This window comes from Protopterus annectens, chromosome 1.part0 (assembly GCF_019279795.1).
Source record: "Protopterus annectens isolate FY-2018-M chromosome 1.part0, PAN1.0, whole genome shotgun sequence".
NCBI classification, from domain to species: domain Eukaryota; kingdom Metazoa; phylum Chordata; order Ceratodontiformes; family Protopteridae; genus Protopterus; species Protopterus annectens.
The window spans coordinates 1,874,785,878-1,874,812,619 of NC_056725.1; the positions used below are offsets into that span (position 1 = coordinate 1,874,785,878).

The 26,742-nt window shown below is 42.9% G+C and overlaps 1 protein-coding gene across 1 annotated transcript in view; it reads right to left on the minus strand.

Annotated features, from left to right (window-relative positions):
* NIPBL (NIPBL cohesin loading factor) overlaps positions 1–26,742 on the minus strand; it is a 4,951,262-nt gene that overhangs the window by 4,077,530 nt on the left and 846,990 nt on the right. The window contains exon 7 of the mRNA XM_044076429.1: positions 18,533–18,693. Coding sequence (XP_043932364.1) covers positions 18,533–18,693 — 161 coding nt within the window. The remainder of the gene's footprint in view (positions 1–18,532; positions 18,694–26,742) is intronic.

The following is a 26,742-nucleotide window of genomic DNA, read 5'->3' on the forward strand; positions in this document are numbered from 1 at the left end:
CTGAGAAGGCAGCTTGAGTGCCACAAAGGTCTGAACAAGCTTTGGGAAAAAGTCTGCCAATCTGTAGGGGCCCTCTTTGGCAGGGGACAAATGCTTTGTTTCTCCTGCAAAGAAAAAAAAACAAAAAACTTTCCTATGCAATGTCAGAGGACTAGACAAAAGCTTACATTCAAAAGTGTCTGACTGGATTTCTTCTCTCTAAAGTTCGTGGTACCCCCCCACCCCAGGATCCTTCATATTTTCAAGCCTAGTTTCTCCCTTGACATCCTAACCAGACATCTGTTCTACCTAAAAAGACATGCTCGTGGCCAAAGTCAAGGTGGCCTCAGAACTGGACTCTGCGTGTGAATCTGAGCCTGAAGTTGGGCATGCCTACAGGTTAACTATCACCTCGAGAGATGCGTCTGATTGTGGAAGTGCAGCAGAAGCCACGGGGCCAAGGTTTCTTGTCCTTGTGCTTCACTGGCTCAGCGCTGGACCCCGAAGTACCTTCCATACACTTGGCTAACAGCTTAAGCCATTGGTTTTTCAACTAGATAGCAAGAGAACACCACCTGCTTCTAAGGGTCCTGGGTACGAAGGAATGGTAAATGCTACAGGACGACTTATGGCCATGGCTAGGCCCTAAACAAGAGAGACACTGTAGAGGACTGCTCTTATGTGAAATTTGTCTTCCAAGAAGGGCAAGTAGTAGTGTGGATGTCATACCAAAACAGTAGAGAGAAAAATTTTCCCCAATGGGACACTTATATGGAAAAGGCTGAAGTTGCAATCATTGAAACGATCAGACCGATGGTCTGAATGGTATTCTGACTGACAGCACAAAAGTTCTGAGATAGTACATGTGTACGTCACTTATGGCTTACGCCGACAGCAGCCTGTGTGTGACGTCCCACATACCTTACAGCAGTATAAGACTTCTGTATACTGTCCGACACTGGGTTGCCTTCTGGTGGGAGATCCTTCAGGTTAAGTATACTGCAACAAGTGAATAGGACATCATGCTTGCTGCAGAAATCCATTGTAGGTTAACCATGGTAAATCCTGTCCAAACTCTAGAAGCAATATCCAGGTAGTAATTCTTGCAAAACATGCCCAGATGACCAGGTAGTTGCTTACTCTATGGTCTGGATGTTGTCTCTAAAGACAACGAGAAAAGCCACTGAGTGGCTCTTGTACAGTAGACTGATTTTGTCAAGTTAAGAATAAAAAGGAGATGTGGGGAGCCAGACATTTAGAGATGGCACACAAGTCTGCCCTTCCTACTCATAATAAACGCTATGAATAACTGGCCTGACTTTCATTCTGCTCTAGTCCTTTCAAAGTAAAATTTCAGCTGTCCTTGTATACACAAAGGAGGGCAAAATAGTTTCCCCATTCTTCTGTGGGGCTGAAGAGGACAAAGGGAAGTCAATGGCCTGATTTAAGGAGACTCCTGTTACTACTTTGGGTACACAAGTGACAATGGTGTTACAAGGTACCATGTCCTAGTTGGAAATGAGAAATGATTTTCTGGACTTGAGAACTTGCATTTCTGTAAACCTCCTAGCAGATGCAACACCCACTAAAATGGCAGTCTTCCAGGTGAAGAATACAAGGGATGAGGCAGCTACTGGCTCACAGTTTGGCAATGCTCAATTCTTGAGCACACAGCTCAAGACTCTCAGTGGAGAAACAACCTTCATAGGGGCATAAGATGCAAGACCCATCAGAAGAACTCCTTTACTGGTAGGGTAGGAGGAAAAGGAGGGGGTGTCAAGTTAAGCACAAAGAAATTACAGCTCTGTGCCTTCAAGTGAGACGCAGTATAATAATTACCTATAAAGGTCTGACAGGTATTTAAGGACCAAGAACACTGAAGACTGTTTAGGACCCAGTCTCTATGGCTGACACAAAAGAGATAACCTTTTCCATTTCATCCTAACCATACTGAGAAATAAATCCCTGCACAACATCCACTTGTTGGGGTATGATCTCTGTTGTGCTACAAAACTGCCCCCAGAAAGAATGGAAAGTACCTTGAAATAATTCCTGGGATGTCTGCCATGCCTCCCATGGCCAGCTTGAACTATTAAGAGTGGGTTGTTACCCTCCCCTTAGTGATGTGCCACATCACTGTTTTGTTGTCTGTGAACACAAACAGGGTCACTAACTGCCAGGTCTAATTGAAGGCTTAGAAAATCATAATCACAGCAACCATCTCTCTTTAATGCTAGCATAAGTTGTGTAAAATCTTACCATAATGTTAGATGTCCTTCTCTCCTCTGTTGCAATATTCTCTACTTAAGGGAGATTGCCTGCCAAGCGACCAGACTTCGGCCAGCCTACAAAAGTTTTCAGTGCCTAGGGTGCGTGGTACATTGCAGAGTCAGCTATCGGACGTAGGCTATAAAAGTGACGTACGCACGCAACATTTTCAGAACTGAATGCTCCAGGGAGAACACCAGAAAAATACGAATGTAGCATAGGTACATCCAAGAAACAACAAATGCAGGGGGATGGAGGATGGGACAGAACACTGCAAAAAAAGAAGATAAGGACATCTAACAACTTATGTGTATCCTCCTATGCTGTTGTTGCAGTATTTTTTTACAACAGGGAGAGTGCAAAAGCTCATGAGAATAAGGAGGAGGTAGGGGCAGAGGAGCTTTCCAGGAAGCCGCAGAGAATGGCCCTAGTGAACCCTGCCCTGGATTTGGAAAGGTTGTCCTGTTTGTAATTTTTGTTGAAAGTATGAACTGAAGACAAAGTAGCAGCCTCCAAAATAGAGTTATTATCCAATCCTTTGAAAAACGCGCCAGATGAAGCCATGGCTCCAGTGGAATGAGCCCTCACTAGGGAAGGGAGGCTCTTTCCATCATGCTCATAACAGAAAGTGATGGCTTTAGAGACCCAGGAAGAAACAGTATGCTCAGACTGGCAGCCCTAGAATTCTAGGGTGGAAGGAGATGAACATCTGGTCAGTTTTCCTGAAATTCTTGGTTTTATCCGGGTAAAACCAAAGTTGTCTGTATATGTCTGAAGTATTCAGGACTCACTCTGCTGAGGTTTGGGGAAAGGTAAAAAGGTGGGAAGGTGGACTGCTTGGTTTAATGATTGTTTGGTGACTACCTTCGGCATAAAGGATGGGTTGGTGCACAGGGAAACCCTTCCCTTATGGAAGACTAGAAATGGAGGGGAGGCCATAAGGGCTTGCAATTCTAAAACCCTTTTGGCCAAGGTGATTGCCAGAAGCTGCTGGCTCTAGGGGTCCAGGGTCAGATTTTCCAAAACAAGGTTAAGATCCCAGGGAGGAGATTTTGGTCTCCTGGAAGGTCTCATGTGCAGGATGCCTGTCAGAAATTGTTTTGCCTCAAACCTAGAGGCCAAGGGAGGTGAGAGAGGCAAACAGACAGACGGTTGACAAATGTATTTTCACTGAAGAATAAGTAAGGCCAGCCTCCAGCAACTCATACAGGTTATGTTAGGACTGTGGGGTCATCCACTGTTAGGGGGTCCAGGTTATGAGAGACGCATCAGATTGAAAATCTTTTCATTTCGATAAATAAGATTTCCTTGTGCTGGGTTTTCTGGCCTCCTGCAGTACCCTTAGCACATCCTCTGAGAACAGGTGTCTAAAAGGAATCGGGGCCTTATCACCCAGTGTCATTTGCAGGGTTAACAAGTGGGGATGAATGAGAGTACCCTTGTGTTGTGTGAGTAGGTACACTCTGTGGGGTAATTTGTGATGATTGCTCCTAGCTAAATGCAGGATTGGGAACCAATGTAGTCTTGACCAAAGGGGAGTCACTAAAATTTTTGGTCTGTCCTGCCAAATGTTCAGGACGACTCTTGGGATAAGAGGCATGGGAGGGAATGCACAAGAACATCCCGCTCCAGGAGAAGCTTAGGGAGTCCACTTTCCAGGCCACAGGATGTGGGTCTCTGGCACAAAATAGAGGAAGCTGTCTGTTCATGGGGGAGGCAAAGAAATCCCCTTGTGGAATACCCAACTGAACAATGTCTTCAAACATGTCCCAAGAGCGTCTGCCAAAACATTCAAGTTGGATGGAATGTATACTGCCTGAAGTGGTGTCTGCAACTTGACTGCTAGCTCCCATATCTGTAGAGCTAGTGTGCATATAAGATATGAAAGGGTCGGGTACCCCCTGTTTTCTTATATACCAGAGCACTGTCATGTTATCTGTCGAGACTTTGAGGGGTCCTGGGGTGAGGAGAGACTGAAAGGCTTGGAGTGTCAAATGTAGTGCTCTCATTTCATTTATACTGATGTGCTCTTTTCTTTGCAAGGACGACCAGGTACCTTGAGTTTTCATGGCACCTAAGGAAGCTCCCCAGCCCAAGTCTGAAGTGTGTGTGTACATTTTCTGTACTTGTAGCACAGGATGGAGTTGGAATCCTGGATTAGTGGACAGTAGTTGAATTCAAACACTTTTCTCTCTTCAGGCAAATAAGACGAGGGATTTGGAACTCCAGCGGGTGAGCATGCTTAGTCCACACTGGCATCAGGTACCACTGCCATTTCCTCATGCATTTTTGCTAGAAGCAGCACGGGAATGGTGGAGGTCATAAAGCCCAGGGTCCTGAGGTAGGTCCTGGCTGAAATGTGGGACTGGGGAACAAGACTTCAAAAGAACGCAGACAGCTCCTGGGCCTTTTTGTAAGGGGAGGGAACCCTTCATATGGGTGGCTTGAATCCTACTCCCCAGGAAAATCTGATCTGTGTTGGGGATGACGGCTGATTTTTTGTAATTTATGGTGAATCTCAAGGAAAGGAGGATGTTGAATGCATGGTTGAGGTCCTGCTGTAGCAAATCTGGACCGTCATGTTGGAGCAGGAGTTCATACAGATATGGAAATATTTGGATGCCCTGCAAATGCCACCACTGGTGCCAGGCACTTTGTGAAGACCCCTGGGGTGGTACAGAGACCAAAGGGCAAAGCAGAAAATTTAAAGGGTCCAGAGGCTACAGAGAATCTGAGATATTTACTGTGTCTTGAGTGGACTGAAATATGAAGGTAGGCATACTTTATGTCTATGGAGGCCATAAACGCTTGAGGGTAGGATCAGGGGAAACAAAGTTTGTAAATAGTAACCTGAAAGTAGGGACCTTTAGACAGGTGTTTAAAAAGAAGAGGTCCAAGATGGGTCTCCAGGGTCCTTCTTTCCTTGGGACCAGGAACAGCCTGGAATAGAATCTCTTTCCTTTTTGATGGGCAGGTACATGTTGGATGGTGCCTTGGTTCCAGGAGTTGCTGAAGCACCGCAGGCAACACAGGTAGATGTTTTGGGAGGTTGGGCAACACCATGAAGTATAAATTCTTTATTATGGAAAGTGCCCAAGAGTCTTGGGTAACGGTTTCCCAAACCAGACTTGAAATGGATAGGTGAAGGGGGGGGTTGGTGCCCAAATAGTCAGATGGACCCTACTCTGTCAGGAAAGGGCCAGTTTGGAGGTGGGGTTTGCTGCAGAGTACGAAAGGATTGCTGCCTTTTTCCTGTTCTGTTGGACCTGGATTAAGCAGGTCTGGAATGACTCCTGACAACGGCGGATTTAGAGGTGTAGTTTCTCTGGAATTTAGGGACCGCAGAAACCAAGTGGTGTTTTAGGTCTCTGATCTCTTTGTCCTTCTCTTGCAAGGTTTTTAATAATTTAGCAGCCACAGAACCAAACAAGGCTTCAATGCCCAGGGGAACAGCCATCAATTTGGATTTAATATGCTGTGGTAAGGGTTGAAGCCTGAGCCATGCAAACCTTCTTAGGACAGACTCGGATGCAGCGGCCCTAACAGAAGCCTCTATGGCATCATAGCTACATTTGATAGAATGCCCGGTAACCTGGGAGGTGGAAGCTCTGAAGAAGTTGAGCCAGTTTCACTTGACAAAAAGTGGATTTCATAATTGTACACTTAATAAACTTTTACCCTATTTTATACGTGCTTATGTGGTTTGGCCGTCTACAGTGGAGCGTTTAGGATTCGTGTAACTGTTTGCTTCGTGGTTTTATTATTTTTTACCAGTTCATCTTTGTTTCTGTTCAACATGAACCCTGAGGCACCGCTTTGTTAGACTCCCGCACCAAGCCAACATGAAGGGGATGGCAACCTAACGGCATTAATCAAATTGCTAACACAAAAAATGGACAACCTTTCTAAAAGGCGAGACGACACGGTCTCTTTACAAAGTGGCTCACAGCAACAACCAATAACTAATACACAAGTCAATGCAGGTGCACTAACTCAGAACAGGGCACTGTCCTTGGGTAGCCATTCAATGACTATGCAAAGTACTGATTCTCGTAGAAGCGTTACTGCTGACGAAACCGGTGAGGGGCATATGAACAGTGGTCAACAACTTTCTAACAATCAACCGCCCCTTGTCATTCAAAACTTGAATTCGTAGCTGAACAGATCAATTTCTTTTTCTGGACTAACTAAATGTAATACCTCGGACACTATCCAGGAGGTAAGAACGGATATGGCTACCAAATTAAATGTATTTGATGAAAAACTATGTAAACTAAGAAAGGTACAGCTCGAAATAGCGTACTTTCAAGAATGTATCAGACTGAAAATTATACCTAAAGGTCTTAGACTGTGGCAGTATCCAACAGGTCTCATTGGAGGATCTGATTTCCATAAAGCTTTAACAGACATGTTTGCTAGACACGGTCTAGAATTGTTGCAAGTCCTATGTACTCATTACCAACAAACAGTAGATAAGCCAACACTTGAGACTAATGGCTTGGATTCTGATACAAGAAATGACATTGATTTCTCCAGGTACCGTTTCGACTATGATCGTATTTTCGACAGTATAGTCCAGCATCTGTCGAAAATCAATTCTACCAAGATCAAGAAAATCAAACGAGACCTGAGAGAGTATGAGGCAGGTATGGCCTATCCTAAGCCGCCTATGTCTCAAGGTAGTTTTTTGCCTGATACAAGTGGATGTACAACTACTAGTGAAGGTGTACAAAATCATGGAAACCATTCTATTACACCTTCTAGTAGTAGTAACCAGGTAAAAGTAAATCAGCATCATGAAAGCACTGGGGCTATCCGCCGTAGTGAAAGGATAACAGCTAATAACAAAAATAATCTAAGCCATGATAAACCTCTAAGTATTTCGAACCAAACAAATTTTCGGAACTGAGCCTCGAATTTTACACCATTGAAAGGGAGGGTGACGAGGAACAGGAACAAATGGTAGAAGGAGGCATCCCATTAACTATGCAGAACTGTCCTAAATGTAACATTCTGTACAATTCTAACATGAATTTTAAAATTTTCAATTATTCCGACATTGTCATAAGACCTGACATGATTGATATTTTAGCAAAAGTTTATACTTTTGTACCTACAGTACACTTTGATGTGGCAACCACTCTGATTGATCTTAAATTATTCACTCGAAAATTAAATCTAGTAGCACTAATGGGTGAAGAAATGAATACCAAAAGTGACTTATGTATCGAGTGTTTATAATCCACCGTTGCACCCACTAATAGCACTCTTTGAACATATTAGTGAGTTGGATCTACGTAACCTTAAGAACAAACCAAATAATCTAAGACACGCTAAGGTCCAACATTATAACATTAGCAAGGAAGACAGGGACACCTTGAGGTTCTTACGCCAGGCACCAGTACGTATTATGAAACCCGATAAGGGTGGGGGCCTGGCTACTATGAATACCGAGGATTACAACAGAAAAATGTTGGACATATTAAATAGTTATACTTATGAAGAAAGTACAGTTTTGTACCTACCATAAATGTAGATGTTCGAGTGCTCATACAGCTGCAGTCATAACAGATGGGTTATCCTGCCGTCAGGCGGGTCCTCGGTCGGCCGAATTCCAAAGTCTAGGTCCGGCGTCGGTTGTCGTCGTTTCTTCCCCTGACGTCAGTGCGGCAGGGGTATAAAAGAGCCAGCCGACGCCATCTTCTTCAGTTTTTCTTGCCCCAGATGTCAGGTGCCCCCAGAAGGAAGGCAAAACATAAACTTATGTAATCATGCAATATAGAATAATCAAAAAACAGTACTTACACCATAAAAGAATACCCCAAATAGGTTGTATGAGAAGGTGTTTGTCATAAGGCCTGTCCTAAGAGGGGATGGAGGGGGGGGAACCTGGACTGCAGCTGTATGAGCACTCGAACATCTACATTTATGGTAGGTACAAAACTGTACTATGTTCATCGTGCATACAGCTACAGTCATAACAGATGGGTAGAATCCCAAAGCTAAAAAGGGGTGGCAGGCACTAAGTGGAACTAGGAGGAGCAAGGATGCCCTGCAAGACTGCTGTGGCAAAGCCCGCTCTAGATTTTGAGTAAACTGGAAGGTGATAGTGTTTGGAGAAAGTGTGCACTGAACTCCAAGTGGCTGTTTCCAAAATGTCCTTGGTAGGAAACCCCTGAGGAAAGCTGCAGAGGTAGCTGTGGCCCTTGTGGAATGGGACCTGATGCTAGATGGCACAGCTTTTCCATGAAATGAGTAATAAAAGCGTATGCAGTGGGCTAATAAAAGCGTATGCAGTGGGCTATCCATTTTGAGATTGTCTGTTTGGAGATAGCCTTTCCTTGAGCACCTGTAGCATAGGACACAAAGAGTTGCTCAGATTTCCTGAATGGCTTTGTCCTGTCCAAATAATAACGTAGTTGTCTGTGAATGTCCAAGGAATGCAGTAGTCTTTCCCCTTTGTTTTGAGGGTTAGGGTAAAAGGTAGGTAAGTGGATAGTCTGATTCAAGGCTACACTGGATACTACCTTTGGCATAAAGGTAGGGTTGGTTCGTAAAGAAACTCTGTCCTGATGGAAAATGATGAAAGGTTGCACAGCCATGAGGGCCTGTAGTTCCGAAACCCTGCGTGCTGAGGTGATAGCCAGAAGGAAGGCCGTTTTCCATGACAAATATTGTAGTTCTGTTGAAGCAAGCTGGCTCAAATGGAGAAAGGGTCAGTTTTTCCAATATGAAGTTGAGGTCCCAAGCAGGGACTGGTGGTTTCCTTGGGGTTTTATATTCTTAGCCCCTCTGAGGAACTGTCTTAAGAGAGGATGAGAGAATAAAGGAGGATCTGTGTTTTATTGTGCAGAAATGGCTGAAGCATGGATTTTGATGGAGGAGAAGGAAAGTCCACTGTTTAACATCTCAGCTAGGTACTGTAATATCTGAGGCATATTTATTACCCAAGGATTCTGGCCCTTTTTCTGATTCCAGGCACAAAACCGCTTCCATTTGGCGGAGTAGGCTTTTCTAGTAGAAGGTCTTCTGGCCTCCAAGATGACATCCTGCACCTCCTTGTAGAGGAGGGTCGGTTGTGAAATCAAGGGATTCTCCATGCGGCTAGATTTAGGGTTTTGAGCTGGCTGTGAATAGTTTTGAAGTTGTGCTGGGACAACAGAAGAGGCACTAGAGGTAAGATCCATGGTGGGGAATGCGTCAGGCTTTTCAGGAGTGGATACCAGTGTTGTCTTGGCCAGTCTGAAGCAATGAGAATCATTTTCAGCCTCTCTGCTCTGGCTTTTAGTAGAACTTTGGGCAGCAGAGGGAGAGGCGGAAAGGCATAGACTGTCAATGTTGTCCAATTGAAGGAAAGTGCGTCCACTTTCCAGGCCTGTGGATGATAGGTCTTTGAGCAAAATTTTTTCAGTTGGTAATTTTTGTGGGTAGCAAAGAGATCTATGTCTGGCTGTCCCCATGCCTGAGTTATCTTTGCGAAAACTTGAGGATGCAACTTCCATTCGTGTGGATCTGTCATATTTTTGCTTAGACTGTCTGCCAGTGCGTTTTCCTTCCCTGGCAGGAATTGTGCCTGAAGTTGGATTTGCAATTCCAGAGCTGTGTTCCAAAGGGTCATGGCTAGTCTGCACAGGGGGTATGAATGAGTTCCCCCGTTTGTTTATGTACCACATCACTGTGGTGTTGTCTGTCTTTATCAATAGCTGGCCTAGATGCAGTAGGTCTTTGAAGGCCATAATAGCATTTTGCACTGCTAGTATTTCCTTTTGGTTGATGTGTAGGTGCTTCTCTTTTTGGGACCATTTTCCCTGAATGCACTGATCTTTCATGTGTGCCCCCCAGGCGTAGTCCGAGGCGTCTGTTGTGATGATTTGATTTGCTTGGGGTATGCAGAAAGGGAGACCTTTGTTTCTTTGGCATGCTTGAGCCCACCACAGAAATTCCTTTTGAAGACATGGAATGAGTGGTATAATTGTTTCCAAACTGTGGCTGTGTTGAGACCATAAGTTTTTTAGGTACCATTGAAGTTTCCTCATATGCAGCTTTGCACATGGGATCAGCAGGATGCAAGATGCCATGAATCCCAGAACCTGCAGGACTTTCCTTGCAGTCAGCCTGGTGAAGGTTGCCATTTTGCTGAAGTAATGAGATAGTTGCCCTTGTTTGTCTGGCGTGAGGTAGGCCATCTGGGTGTTTGTATTCAAGCTGGCATCCAGGAAAATTATTGTTTGAGAGGGTATTAGTTTTGATTTCTTTTTGTTGACTGTGTATTCCAGAAAGTTCAACAGTCTTATTACAAACGCCAGGTGTTTCAGAAGTATGTCCTTGCTGTCCGCTTGGATCAGGCAGTCATCCAGATATGGGTATATTTGTATTCCTTGAAGTCTGCAGAAGGCAATTACTGATGTCAGGCATTTCGTAAACACTCTGGGCGCAGTAGATAAGCCAAAGGGCAATGCAGAGAATTGATAATGGGTTGAATCTGCAAGAAATCTGAGGTATCTTCTGAAATCTTGTCTGATAGGGACATGCAGGTATGCCTCCTTGAGGTCCAATGTTACCAGCCAAAACTCCTTGCCCAGTATGGGAAGAAGCTGCTGTAATGTGAGCATCTTGAATTTTGGTACCTGTAAATATGTGTTTAGGATAGATAGATCTAAAATAGGTCTCCAATCTTTGTCCTTCCTTGGTACCAGGAATAGTCTGGAATAAAACCCTTGACCTTGTTCTTTTGCAGGCACCTCTTGAATAGCTTTCATGTCCATGAGAGCTGAAATTTGTTTTTGTGCCTCTGCCCTTTGATTTTGTGGCAGGTTTGGCATGCCTCTCATTTTTGGAAGGGTGTGAAAGTGGAATCTGTAGCCTCTGTCAATAATGTCCAGGATCCATTTGTCTTTTGTGACAATATGCCAGTTTTTTGAGAATAATGCCAGTTTTCCGCCTAAAGGTGCTGCCATTAAAGCTTTGCTTGGCAGGTAAAGGGGAAAGTCATTGTGTCTGCTTTCTGAATGACTGTGATCTATCTTCTCCACCTCTTGGGGTTGGTGCTTGCCATTGCCTGGCTCTAAATGATCCTTGAGATTGCCCTCTACCTCTTGGGCACCTGTATCTGCCTCTTTGAGGTCTGTCCGTGGCTGGAAAGGACCAATTTTTTGAAGGCCAGTTTCTGCTGAAACGTGGAGGTTGTACCTGCAGGAAATCTTTCACTGTTTGCACTGATCTCGCCTTTTCCTCCATTTTCTTTAGTACCTCCTCAGCTTTAACACCAAACAATACATCTTTTTGAAGAGGTGCATCCAGTAATTTAGCTTTGACATGATCTGGTAAGGCTTGTTCTTTGAGCCAAGCATGTCTACGTATGACAGACCCTGTAACAGCAGCTGTACATGAGGCCTCTAAAGCATCAAAACCACATTGCAAGGTATGTTTACCCACTTGCTCTGCACTATGCAACAAATCCTGCAGCTCTTTTAAATCTGGTTGCTCGGGTTGTGTCATTTTGCTTTTCAACTCAGATAATAAAAACTGTTGATACTTTAACATATGGAACTGACAGTTTAATGCCCTCATGGTTAAAGTGGCCGAGGTATACACCTTTTTCCCCCACCTTTCTAAAGCTCTGGAATCTCTCTCTGAAGGGAATGGGTTTTTAGCAGTAGAGGCCTTAATTCCCTTGGGACCCTGTGAAATAGTTTCTGGGTCAGCAGTATGGCTTTTGTATAGGAACTGGTGTGAATCTGGAACCCGGTAATACCTGTCAGGTTTAACAGGAGCCGGAGGTAAAGAATCTGGGTTGAGGCTGGCTTCTGTGTACACATCATCTAATATATCTAAGACAGGGGGGAAAGCCAGAGGCCTATGCTGGGGGAGCAAGAGAAAATCCCGGAGACTTTTCTTGGAATCTGAGTAATCTTGGCCTTCCCAGTGAAAGTGTTCCCTCAAAGTATGTAGGGTTTCCCCAAAAGAGTAGTCCTCAGGGGGGGAGACCGAGGGAATAGACTCCTCTGCATCAGAGTCTTCAAAAGGAGAATATGTATATTCCTGGTCCTCAGAATGTTCAGAGGTAATAGAGGCTTGATCTGAGAAAGGGTAGTCTTCCTCTAATCTGGGCCTTTTGTCCGAGGGGGGTTGAGAAGCCCCGATAAGAGTAATCAAATCCTCAGCCATTTTGAGCATCTGTTTTTTAGGCATGGGGCCTTGAGAGGGGGGTCTGTGGTCCTTGTTTTTTTAGTTTTCATGGCTGCTTTAGATTTTGTGAAAGCCTTAATGGAGAAGGAGGAAGGCCTGAAGACACCTTGAGAAATGACAGGCCTGTCTAAACTCTGGGTTTCCCCGCCAAAAGTGGCATCGGTATCTGTAGTCGGAGTGGGGGCCGAGGAGCCTGCGACCTCGGGCACAGAAGACACCGGTAATGAAGTGTCATCAGTAGTCAGGGGCTACGTAGGTACCTCGCGGAGAAGCGGTAGTCGGCCTTAGCGTGTTGTCAGTAGAAGTCACGGACCTCGTATGTCGATCCTTATCCTTGCGTCTTTTACCCAAAACTGGAGTCGGAGTATCCAACGACATAATGTAATTAATTTTTTTACCAAAATAGTGATGGGCGAACTCCGCCCGGTGCTTAATAGTGCGTTTGCTGAATCTAGCACAAAAACGGCAGGCCGAGACGTCATGGTCTGGGCCTAAGCAAGGAATACAGAAAGAGTGGAAATCCTTATGCGGTATTTGCTTCCCACATGAAATGCAATTATTAACTTTGTCCGACATCGGTCTGAGGCAAGAAAAGTTTCCCCCAACGGGATACTTAGCTTTCAAGAAGATTTCGGCTGAAATATTTTCGTAAATCTCAGGAGCTGGCCGACCGGCACTTGCGAACTGCTTCTGCTTCAGGCACCGCACGGCAAGAAAGACTGAAGAAGATGGCGTCGGCTGGCTCTTTTATACCCCTGCCGCACTGACGTCAGGGAAGAAGCGACAACAACCAACGCCGGACCTAGACTTTGGAATTCGGCCGACCGAGGACCCGCCTGACGGCAGGATAACCCATCTGTTATGACTGCAGCTGTATGCACGATGAACATGCGTCTAGAAATGAATTAAATGGTGCATATAGAAAAGTTGGGGCCTTTACAGAGGAGCTTTATATAGGGACAAAGATTGATAAAATGGTCTACAACTATCTAATACAGCCAGCTCCCAGGAATCCAATTTTGTTCGGAATCCCAAAAGTTCATAAAAAGTGTAGATAGTCCACCCATGTGTCCCTTGGTGGACGGTAGGGATAGTATTACATACACATGTGCAAAGGTGGCTGAATTCTTAAAGAAGTATGTTGTACATGAAACACAAATTTCTAAAGACTCATGGTCATTCCTAGAGAGTATCAACAAGCTCAAGTTCAGTGAGGACCACCTGCTAGTTACTATCGCTGCAAAAGATTTATACTCATCTATCCCCCATTGTGAGGGAATAGAGTGGGTGTCATATATGTTGAGACACTTAGGTGCTCCTATAAGTGAGACACAACTAGTAGAAGAGCTCATTGACATTGTGTTATCTTACAACTATGTGCTTTTTAATACCGGATTATACCATCAGAAAGTTGGAGTGGCAATGGGCTCACCCTGTGGTGCCAGCCTAGCTAACCTTGTGATGGCATATTGGGAAAGGGAATATGTTTTAACAAATCCTACATGCAAAGACCAAATCCAGTTTTATACCAGATTCTTAGATGATATGATATATTCATCTGAAGGGTCAACCAGATGAATTACAACAAATGCTGGAAGGTTTCAACTCGAGTACTAATTTCTTGAAGTTCACGTTTAATTATAGCAAAGATAAAATAGCATATCTAGACGTGGAGCTAAGTAAAGATTACCAGGAACGGACCTATGTATCTAGGATTTTTCGAAAGGACACCTACTCCAATATGTTTTTACATTATACCAGCTGTCATCCTCCATTCCAGAAAAAATCTGCAGTGAAGGGACAACTGGTTAGGGCTGCTAGGATAATATCTAAGGATACCGATTTTGAGGATGAATGTTATTTACTGCAATCTTTTTTCACACAGAGGGGGGTATTCATTTCCTCTCTTACATGAAATCATTAAAGAAGTCCAGCATAAGGGGATGACAGGTATATATACTCCAATATTGAGTAACAGTCCCACTGTCAGACCCTGGGTAAGACCGGAAAAACAACTATACAGCCCGTATAGTTTTATTTGCACCTTTAATGTAGATTCTTATGAAGTAGTAGCCATCATTGCAAAAAACTGGGATATTCTTAAGAGATGGTCACTTCAGATCATTCCTTCCAGCACTACCCAAAGTAGTCTACAGGCGGGGCAGTAATTTGAAGTCACTCCTGGAGGCTAATACTAGACCATCTAACAGAGACGGCATGTATAAATGTAATATGTGCCGTCTTTGTAAATATATAGACACGGGTTCTAACTTTGTAATAGGCAATAAAAAATTTAAAATGTCTGCTAGATATGATTGTGCAAGTAAACAGGTTGTTTACCTGGCTAAGTGTGTAGCATGCCCAGCTTTCTATATCGGTAAAACCGACAGGAAGCTGGGTGAGAGAATGTATGAACATATCTACTGTATAGGTAAGAATAAACTTGAAAACGCACTAGCCAGACATATAAGTGAACACAAAGGACACTAGTTCAAGTTCAGGGTTTTACAACAACTGAGAAATGATGGGAGAGGAGGACCCAAGTAATTAAGATTAGAAAGATGTGAACTCCTCTGGCAACTGAGAGTTAATGCCTGTCAGTTTCCAGGTACAAATGAAATGAGTTCTATAATGTGTATTTTACTTCTAAAAAATGTGGTTAGATGATAACAAGTAACCACAAGAACATCATACCATCACAGAAGGAGTGGTTGTTTAGTTTAGATATGGTATGTTTACCACATTAATGTTTAGTACACCATAATTTATTTTATTGCAATAATAGGCAATTGTGTACCTTTTTCTAGGATTTAACTGTTTATATATGGCACTGTCTAGAATTGACATATGCCTTAATTAGTACACCTATCTAACACATCTGATAAATACATTTGGTTTGAGAAGGTCAACAAGAATTTTGTGCCATAGACACTTTTTTCAGTGAGCCATGGTACGAGAATAGGTTTAAACAAGTCAGCAAGGATAATAGTTATTTAATGTCTTAGACAATAATTGTTGGAACACTCGATACTGTCCACATGATAATGTCTGATGAGTATGTATTTTAATGTTTATTTTTATTTTTTACATACACAAACAACTTTTTTGGTATTGCACAATGTGAGACTATATACTACTTTAAGAACTGATTTGTCAATTATAATACTCATGTGACTTGTTTTGAAATCTATACAAGACACCTGCATTTAGAAATGGTTGTCATTAAGTCTTTCTAAAGAAGTTGAGTCAGTTTCACTCGACGAAAAGTGGATTTTATAATTGTACACTTAATAATAAACTTTTACCTTATTTTATAGGTGCTTATGTGGTTTGGCCGTCTACAGTGGAGCATTTAGGATTCGTGTAACTGTTTGCGACCTGGGAGGTAGAAGCTAACAGGGATGTACCTAGGATTTTTTCTCAGATTCAGGTAATTCAGACATTACTTTAGACAGCCGAGACAAGAGTTCTAACAAATATGTAGTCTATGAGTTTGGTAGTTTACAGCCCTAAATGCAAGAGTGGCAGATGTATAAACTTTCTTACCTAGTCTTGCCAAATGCCTGATGTCCTTGTCTGAAGGAAGCAGTGAAGAGGAGGGAAGAAGCATAGAGGGTTTGTGAGAGAACACAGTGATGACTGATGGATCAGCTGCTGGTGCTCTGAATAAAGACTTGCAATCTACTGGCACCCTATAAACCCTGTCTGCCTTTTTTTTTTTTTTTTTTTTTTTTTAAGGTGTTGGTGGTTGAAAGTCAGGGGCCTTGCTACAGGATGCAAAGGCATCTAAGAAGGCCAGAAGGATAGGTGGGATAGCAGAGGGACAAGGGGTGTCAACTTGCAACAGACCATAACGTTTTTGAGTATCCGTCATTTCAGTAGTTTCCCCATTTGAAATGCTCTTTGCATTCTAGCCAGTGTATCACTGAAGGAAATCTCTTCTACAGGGGAGTCAGTCCCATCAGAATTTTCCTCAGGGGAAGCATAGTCTAGTGGGGAGGGTATATGGGTAGAGTAGGCTAGGGACTCCTCCTCAGAAGAGAGGCTCTCCTCAGATGACATATCCCCTGACCCTCTTTTGTGAAGCAGCAAGCCATGGGGATGTAGAGATAGTAACCCCTGGAAGGGGTTTATGAGACATTGGGGCATTGAAAATGTTTTGGGAAAAGGCCTACCAATCCTTTTGTAGGTCGGAGGTAGGAGAAACATATTTAATTTTCTGATTATTTTGCTGGGCACATTCATTTTATGGAGAGAAGTTGGACCGGACATAAACCTGCATTCTATAAATTCTGTACCCACTTCCTCATGAACAAGGGTGGTCGGAATTCCTCATGTCTCTTCAGAAATAATGAGTCTGTGTTCCCCTTGGACATCTGGAGCAGATGCCTGAGACACCTCCATGGGCATGCTACTATCATGTTCCAAGGTGACCTCAATTACGGGTTCGGCCTGTGATTCAGACGTCGTCTTAGAGCGAATCTCCGGACTGGTAGTCATCTCGGGAGAAATGTCAGGCCCTAGATGGGCAGCAGAGGCTTCCACCCTAGGTTTTTTTTTTTTTTTTTTTTTTGCCTTCCGCTTTGCTTACGACTCTGCTTCTAAAGTTGAGGGACCCTCCATCCTTTTGGCGTGGAATCTGAGACAGCAATTTTTGTGGAACTTCCAGGACCTCTTCAGTTTCAAACCATCTCAAATTGCTTACTCAAGAAGTTTAATTTTTCTGTAAGTAAACTGGACAGCAGATTTTTAAGTAATCTACACCTGGAAATAGAGCAAACTTTTTTTTTACCAGTTTCATAATCTGCTAATGTGCATCAATACAATCTACACAGAGTAGGTAACTGTCTGAAATGTTGGGACCCACTACAGCAAGTCCCCAAAACACAGAGAATGAATGGCTAAAACAGTGGGCTAACATATACAAAGTCAGAGATGGCCATTTTTCTGAATACTCCCTTTTATCTGATATATATAGCAAATCTCATAGTTGGTATATACAAGCTTAGGGGCGTGGGGGGTTTGCTCCCAGCAAAAAAAGAAGTTTAAAGGAGAGCAATATTCGAGATATGCTCTTTTCCTTAGATTTCTAGCTTTTTTTTTGCCTGTCAGCACTTGGCATTACAAATGCCAACATTTCAATAGGGAGCCATATTTTTGTGGTAACTGCCTTCCACAAGTACACCCAGGACTTCTTGGGGGAAGGGGGCCATCAGAAATCCAATGATAGAATCCAAACAAGAAACAGCACTTATTTTTTCAATTGTAAATCACAACTTATACAATGTGAGAAGTAAAATCTAATGTAAAAACAGAGAATAAAGTGCTATGCTCAAAAATTGTACTACCTCAAATGACAATTTTCTTGGAATTTTAAGGACATTTGACTGCCGTAAGTTGTACAAAGAAATTATTCCTAAGTCAATGTCAGATTGATATCAGTCACATAAAACCTAAGTCACTGCTGTCACTGACAATGCATGAAACATATGTTGATGTCATTCAAAAGAACAGACCTGAACCAGTACAAACCCAAGAGGGAAAATAAATATGACAGACCAGCAAAGGACACACAGAATACATTATTCAATGGCAGGTTCCTTCTGAAATAAGATTTTGGCTTTAACTTTTTTTTTTTTTTTTTTTTTGTAGAGAATGTACATACATATGAAGTCCTGAGTAAGTAAATAAGTATTCCACCCCAGTCATCACAGGGGCACAAATGCTTAAAATGCTTACTGGAGTAATGCATCTAAAAATTCTACATCCACACCACTGCACAATGCCTTCTTTCTTCAGGCAACACAGTTGCACATTTTTTTTTCAATGTGCTTGTATGTAAATACCTGTATCACTGAAGGAAACCAGATCAAAAAATAAAATGGTATCCTAAAAGGCAGGAGAAAGTTCAAGACTGAAACCTCCTGGAGAAATGATAGTCCTTCCATGGAAAAGTAATAGCCTCCAAAAATCACAGTAACATGCAAAACAGAGCAGCATAAAGACATCTTTGCAAATTAATTCTTCTGGGCACCATAAATGAGTAAAGCAGACTGCAAAATGCAGCTCTGAAGGAACACAAAAAAAGACTTCATACCTCATTTCCTAGCCGATGCACAATATGCAAGTAATCCTCATTTGAACCATGTCGAGAACCATCCGGATGGTGGTTTGACGAATTAGAAGACAGCTGATTCGACAATTTACTGTCGTGCATGTTCCTTATGTTACCAGGAACCATAGGACTGGACACAGATGCTAGAGAAAAGCAAAAAAAAAAAAAAAAAAAAAAACAAAACTTTATTTTATTTATTTTACATTTGTTAACTGGGCTAGTCCAACTGGATATATTTCCATTTTCAGCAGAGGCCCGGGGAGAAAAGCTCCTACAATAACATACAAAAAAAGTTATCATGAACAAATATAAAAGAAAATTAGGTAAGAAATAATCAGAGCATTAGCAAAAATTTGTACTATTTATGCAACACACCATACAAATAGATCATACACAAATATAAAAGAAATTATGTTAAAATAATCAAAGAACATTGGCTAAAAAGACTTCTACTACTTGTAAAACAAACTACCTAAAAGGATAGGATACTCTTACATTATAACATGTGAGGTAGTTCACAATCCATTCACAGTTTAGTTCATCTTCTAGTTGTAACAACAATTTAAGACAATTACTACTTCCTAAGAGGTAAGTAGTATTAATTGGCGAAGGGAGGCAGTATAGAGATAAGGTAATAGAGAAAGCAGAAGATTAGTCAGGGTAACAGCAAGGGCATAACCAGTGTGTCTTAAGATGTATCTTGAGGCTTTGTTTAAAGAGTGGAAAGGATGGAAGCAAGGTTAGATCAGATGGCAACAGGTTCCAATATTTCCCAGTGGTATTAGAAAACAAGGAGTCACCTGCCAAGTTATCAGACTTGTTAATGCTAGCCAATAGTTTAGTGGAAGAGCGTAAGGAATTGAGGTTTGTATAGGGGGTAATAAGGTTAGAAAGTAGTGGTGTGTTGTTAGGTTGGTAGAATATCCTATGGACAATGGTAAGTTGGGAAACGTATCGACATTTTTTTAGTCCAAGCCAGACTAGCTGCTGAAGGTTCAAACAGCGGTGCATTCTAAATGGGTTCCCAGTGGCAAATCTGGCAATATTGTTATAGGAGTTGGCTAGTTTAGAGAGATTATTTTTCTTTAGATTAGTATAAATGGGGGAAGCATAAAGAAGAGATCAGATTAGATGGGAATGGGCTATTGTAGTTCTGGCTGTTGGTGTTAAAAAGGGATTTATTCTATATCGGGAGCCCAATTTTCTATTTACAGTTTTTACAGTGTTATTTATAAGGTTATCAAATGTAAGGTTATTGTCAATTGTGCTTCCTAACAGTTTGGTGGTAGAATCAGGGGTTATAAGGGTGCCATCATTCAATTTGATAGAGAAATTTATAGGCGGCGGGGCTTACTGTTAGGTGCGAAGAGTAAGAGCTTGGTTTTTTGGCGTTCAAAAGGAGGCAACGTTTTAAGAACCAAGCCTCGACTGTGTTAAATACCGTTTGGGTTAGAGACTGTAGTTCAGATGTGGAGTTGGGAGAACATGAGTGTGGAATCATCTGCATATTGTATGCAGGTAGCTTGAGGGATTGCTAAGTGAAGGTCATTGATGAATAATGAGAATAGAAGTGGACCTAGAATGGAGCCCCGTGGGACTCCAAGGGAGACTGGCAGGTGGGAAGGCAGTTTATTCTCCCAGAGGACTGCCTGTTGTCTATTGTTAAGGTAGGACTTGAACCAGAGAACAGCCTTGGTGTCTAGAGAAAGGGATTCAAGAGTTTTTATGAGCAGGAGGTGAGAACTGCAGCATCAAGAACTTTGGCTAAATTAATCACAACCTGTGCTTTTTATAAAAAAGTTATCCATCTACTGTCATGCCAATTAAAAAAAAGTGTAAATAGAAATACAAAAAAGGTAATGTTACAAATTTGCCACAAATTAAAGTTATGTATTTACCCAAACAGTGGATATTTTCATTCTGGCCTATGCAATACAACTCAGGAGTCATCCAGCTCGTCACTGGATCCAACCTGGCAATATTAGTGCTCCAGCCTTCAGTTCATTCCAACTTTTCCCACCCACAATCTCTTTGTGTAACAAACTCCTCATACAGAGTCTGCAGCCTATGTGACAGCACCGCCACTTTGAAGGAGAATAATATGGAAAAAGAGCTTCAAAATAGTCTTCCAACTCTTTAGGGAAGAAAATTTGGAGAGGGGATGGAGGTAGAGATGCTGCATCAGTCAGACAAGGATGAAAAGATCCAGCTTTATTGTAAATACATAACTTCTGTATTCTATTCATCCAGTCTTGTCCAATCTGATTGATGGAGCAGAATCCCAAGCTACCTACTGCTCTGGGGTAGTGCTATTAACGGGCTACAGTTAAGGATAGGGACTCTAAATGAAGCTGTAGATTATACCAAACATACACACAGTCACTGCAACACAAACTTTGCCCCCAGAAGTTTTTGGTAAGACTGTGGGAGTACATACTGGTTTGATAAAACAAGCTTTCAGTTTAATTAGTAAAGTCTCACTATAAAATGTGCATGCAAAGGCAACAGCATCTAGATAGGGTAACCCAATAAATTTTACTTCCTAGTTTATTAAAAGCAAATGAGATAAATAACTGCAAAACCTCTCTGAATGACTTAGTTCTGTGAAGATAAAATCTCAACTGTGAAAATACAGGTTAATCAAAAACATTCCCTAAGTGGCACAAAAAACTGGAAATAAAAAATAAAACGCCTAGATACAAGTCACCGGCTTCAATCATAAGTTTAGTGCTGTCATTTCTAATGCATGTAGAACTTTGGTTCTTTGGAAAGTACAGTTGTTTAAGAACTTACCATAACAGTAAATGTCTTACCGATTACTACTGCAGTATTGCTGACTTATGGTTTGTCACCGCTGACAACCCAACTGAGATACCAAAGCTTCATTTTCCAGAGGATGTACATCAGACACATGACCTCAAGCTCATATGGGTTGAGGCATAAAAATGGACATGTAGCATAAATCCTTAGACCATCTCAAAGCCAGCTGCCTGAAAACTACTGTGAGAGGGAGACTGGTCAGATAAGAGGGGTGTAGTTCATCCATTCCCATGTAATACAGTAGAATTTGCAGCAAATGGCTAGGAGAACAGAAAAGTAGAAGTGAATTAGAAAAGAAGGAATGAAGGGTGGGATGGAATACCTCAACAGTGATCAGTAGGACTCTACTGCTATACTAAGTTCTTACACCGCGGTTCTATGACCTGACAGAAATCACTCCTGCAATATTTTTGACATGTGGTTAATTCCCAGAGCTGATGGAAGGAAGGGGGGGGGGACTGGCTACTGAGTAGAAATTGTCCAGCAACATGGACAGGACTGATGTAGCAAACGCTGTCTTGTATTTGGAGAAAGCATCAATTCTGCAGTATCTGGTAAATGTATGTACAAGTTGCAGCCTCCAAGACAGACCCGGAGTCTACTTCTTTGTGGAAAGCCTTTGAAGAAGCCACTGCCCTACTCTACTGGAATGTGCTCTAGAGCAGGTCGGCAAAGTCTTACCATAGTACAATAGCTTTAGAAATCCAAGCTGCAAACAGTTTGGAGATCAACTGTCCCAGCTTAAGACTCGAACAATACCCCCGTTTTGTGGATTTGAAAAATGTAGGTGAATAGTCTGATTAGGGGATAGTTCATTAACTACCTTAGGCATGAAAGATGGATTAGCCAAGAGTCACCCTCACCTTGTAAAAAACAAAAGGAGAAATGGCCACGACAACTTGTAACTCTCTCTCTCCAAGCTGAGGCGAGAGCCAAGAAAAAGGTAATTTTCCAAGTGCAACATTTTAGAGAAGCAGATGATGCTGGCTCTAAAGGAGGCAGTGCAAGCTTTTATAGTACAAAATTAAGATCTCAAGGGGGAAGAAATGGGTCCTCATGGGTTAAGATGGACTCTTCTGTGGAAAAAGTTAACCTCTGTCCTAGCCATAAGTGGAGGGCTAAGAGGGAAGTAAGGATGGAGAACGGACAAGTGAGCTTTTATAAAGGAATAGGCCCATCAAGAGCAAAGTAGCACACAGAGACATTGTAGTAAAGCAGTAACTTGTGATAGGAGTGTCTCCTGACGATGTGTGGAACCAATGGGAAAACCTTTTCCATTTAGACTAGTAGGATTTCATAGTAGTGGGTCTCCTGGTTTCTTGTAGGACATAACCCCTTCAGAGAAGAGGTCTTTTCAGAATTAAAATCCCATCATCCACAGGGTCAAGTTGAGGGATCAAAGATTTGGGTGCAGCAGCAATCCTTTTAGCGGAGTTAACAGGTCTGGCTGAGGAGGTATTTCCTGTAATTTCCCTTTGTCAGGTAAAACAACAAGGGAAAAGCAATGCTGCTTCAACCAAAATGGAACCAAGTAAAAGGAATTTAGGTACTTTTGTGTCTTGAGAAGGACTTTTGGAAAAACAGGCAGGGGAGGAAAGGCACAGAGGAACTTCATTGCCCATTAAAAGTAAAAGACATCTGCCCTCCAGGCTGTGGGACAAGGGTCCATGGTGCAGAACTAGAGCAGCTGATGGCTGGTTGCTGACGGCGAGTTCTATCTGACGAGTGCCCCCACTGAAGGGTGACCATCAGGAAAACCACTCTGTTCAACGTCCACTTGTGGGTCTTCCAGGGAGCAGCTTAGGAAGTCTTCTACACACTGTCCTAAGGAGGAAAGTATGTGGGGCTGTGAGCGTAATGTCTATTTAGGTTGCAAAGTTCTGTGCTTCCTATGCTAACTTGCACAGCTGGTTAAGACCTGGTGCCTATGCACCATTTGACTGTTGTCTGTGTACACTAAGAGTGGCATGGGTTTCCAAAGGTGGGTGAAAATTTAAAGGGTTTCTGAAAGAGCTCTCATTTCCCTCAGATTGATATGTTCCTTCCAGAAAGGAAAGTCATGTAAAATCTTGTCAAAACCATAGATGTCCTTCTCTTCACTGCTGCAGTATTCTTCACTTGAAGGATATCACCACCAGATGGTGCCCCATCGTTGGCCAGAATACAAAAAACTTTCACCGCTGTAGGGTATGTGGTATGTATGGTGTAGGCTGTCGCTGTACATAGGCCATAAAAGAGACATACGCATGTCCCATCCTCAGAACTGAATCAACCAAGAGGAAAGGATGGCTAAAGATCAAGTGGTATGTGCATCCAGGAAAGCCAAGAGTCCAATGGGGAAGGCAGGAGGGATAGAATACTGCAGCAGTGAAGAGAAGGACATCTACGGTTATGATAAGATTTTACACAAATTTTCTATGTTCTATTCACTTGAGGGAGAGTGCCAATGTTCAAGAGGGAAGGGAGGAGGCAGGACTAGAGGAGATTTCAATGAAGCCATGGAGAAAGGCTCTAGCAAAACCAATTCTGGATAAGGAGATAGAGTCTAGTTTGTAATGTTTGGTGAAGATATGTATGGTAGACCAAGTGGCTGCTTCTAGAATGGGACTGTTATCCAAACCTTTGCAGAAAGCCTTGGAGGAAGCCACAGCTCTGGTAGAGTGTGCCCTTACAGAGGAGGGGGGAGAAAAAAAAGGGGGAGTCTTCCTATGATTACTGTAATAAAAGGAGATGGGTTTTAGAGAGCCAGGATGAAACAGTCTGCTTGGAAGCAGGGAGACAGAGCACCCTGGGATGGAAATTCATGAAGAGCTGGTCAGATTTCCTGAAGGGTTAAAATTTTGTCCAAGTAGAACCTCAGTTGTCTGTGAACGTCCAAGGAATGTAGGATCCTCTCACTGTGGTTTTGTGGGGTGGGGAAGAAGGTGGGGAGCAGGCTGGATTGATTGATAGTTCGTTAACCACGTCTGGAATAAAGGATGGGTTAGTTCTCAGAGGCACCCTTGTCCTTATGGAAGACTAGAAAGGGAGTGGAACAGCCATTGGGGCTTGGAGTTCTGACAAACAGCAAGACCATTTTCCAGGTGAAATACTTAAGGGGAAGTGGATGCAGCTGGATCAGAAGGGGGCAGAGTCAATTTCTCTATTATATAGTTGAGGTCCCAGGAGGAGGGATGGGTTTCCTGGGAGGTCTAATGTGGAGGACGCCTTTAAGGAGCTGCTTCACCTCAAACCTGGAGGCGAGAGGAAGAGATAAGGGCAGATATGCAAGATATGGCTGACGTGTGCTTTCACTTATGAATAAGTCAAGCCAGCATTCAGCAACTCCAACAAGTATGACAAAACCACTGGAATATCCACGGTTAAGGGATTTTGATCTTAAGACTTGACACCATAATGAAAATCTTTTCCATTTAGAAAAATCTGATTTTCTAGTGCTGGGTTTTCTGGCCTGCTGCAAACCCTGAGCATGTCTTCAGAAAAAAGGTATCTGAAAGGAATTAGAACCCTATCACCCACAAAGTGAACTGAAGAGTTGATAGGTGAGGGTGAACAAGGGATCCTTTGTTCTGTGTAAGAAGGTCCACTTGTGGTGATGGCCCTGGGCTAATTGAAGGAGAAGGGGAAACTGTTCTATCTTGGCCGGAAGGGAGTCACCAACAAGATTTTTGGTCAGTTCTGCCTGATTTTGAGCAGCACATTTAGTGTTAAAGGAAGGGGAGGGAATGTGTAGACAAACATTCCCTTCCATGAGAAAGAGGGCGTCCACTTTCCAAGCCAGAGGACTTGGGACTCTGGCACAAAAAGTTTGGAAGTTGCCTGTTCAGAGGGGAGGCAAATTGGTCTACTTTCAGGAGTACCCTACTGGTGGACTATGTCCACGAACACATCCCTGTGAAGCATCAATTCGTGAGATTGAGTCCAAGGTCTGCTCAGTGAGTCTGCCACAACGTTTCTGTCAGAGGGGATGTACACTGCCTGAATGGTCATGTTGTGCTTTTCCAGAAAGTCCTATACTAGGAGGGCCAACCTGCAGAGAAAGTAGGATCTGGTCCCCCCCTGCTTGTTTACATACCAGAGAAAGGAAAGGCATGTAAAATCTTACCATAACCATAGATGTCCTTCTCTTCTGTGTTGTAGTATTCTACTAGTGATGTTTAGCCTTCTTCTGATCAACCTGTCTGGCCAGGTTTCCAAAGCTTTTTCAGTACCTCATGGTGCGTCTGATGTCTGACATGGAGGCAGGTACATTGGGCAAAGGTGACGTCTGCACGCACCACCCCTCAGAACAGAGAAAAAATACCCAGACGGAGCCAGTCCTGAGGGGCATAGCCTATCATAGAGCCAAGGAGAACAAGTGCAAAGTAAAGAAGGGAGAAGGTGGGAGAGAAGGAATACTGCAACATGGAAGAGAAGGACATCTATGGTTATGATAAGATTTTACACAACTTTCCTATGTCCTTCTATTCCAATGTTGCAGTACTCTACTAGTGGGTGAATACCAAAACTCACTACAGGTTGTGGGGTGCCCTGGAACAGGACTCCAGGAATCTATGCAGGATAACCCTGGCAAAACCTGCCCAGGCTCTGGAGATATGGTCCAGTTTGTAGTGTCTGGTAAAGGTGTGCACAGAGGAGCAAGTGGCTGCTTCCAGAATGGAGTTAGTGTCCAGGCCTTTGAAAAAGGGACCAGAAGAGGTCATAGCTCTTGTGAAGTGGGCCCTGACATTGCCTGAAAAGTGTCTTCCCGTGGTGTGTGCAACAAAAGGAAATAGCCCTGGAAATCCAAGCTGAAATGGTCTATTTGTCCACAGCTTTCCCCGCAGCCCTGGGGTGGAAGGAGAAACAGTTGGTCTGATTTGTGAAAAGGTTTGGTTTTATGCAAATAGAATCTGAGTTGTCTGTGGACATCCATGGAATGAATGAGACTCTCACTATCTTCCTGTGGGTTAGGTAAAAAAGTAGGTAGGTGAACAGCCTGATTCAAGGAAAGCTCGTTGACCACCTTGGGGGTGAGGGAAGGGTTTATCCTGAGAGTGACCCTCTGTCCATATGGAAAACCAAGAAAGGTGGGGTAGCCATAAGGGCTTGAAGCTCCGACACCCTCCTGGCTGATGTCAAAGCTACTAGGAGGACTGTTTTCCACATTCAAAACTTTAAGGTGGCCTTGTCAGCAGGCTCAAAGCGTAGTAAAGTGAGTTTTTCTAGCATATAATTAAGATCTCAGGGAGAAAAAGATGGTTTCCTGGGAGGTCTTAGGTGCAAAACCCCCTTTAGGAAGAGTTTGGCTGGTAGTCTGGATGCCAGTGGAGGGTTCATAGGCAAGCAGAAAGAAATTGCAGACAGGTGTGCTTTTAAAGAGGAGTATGATG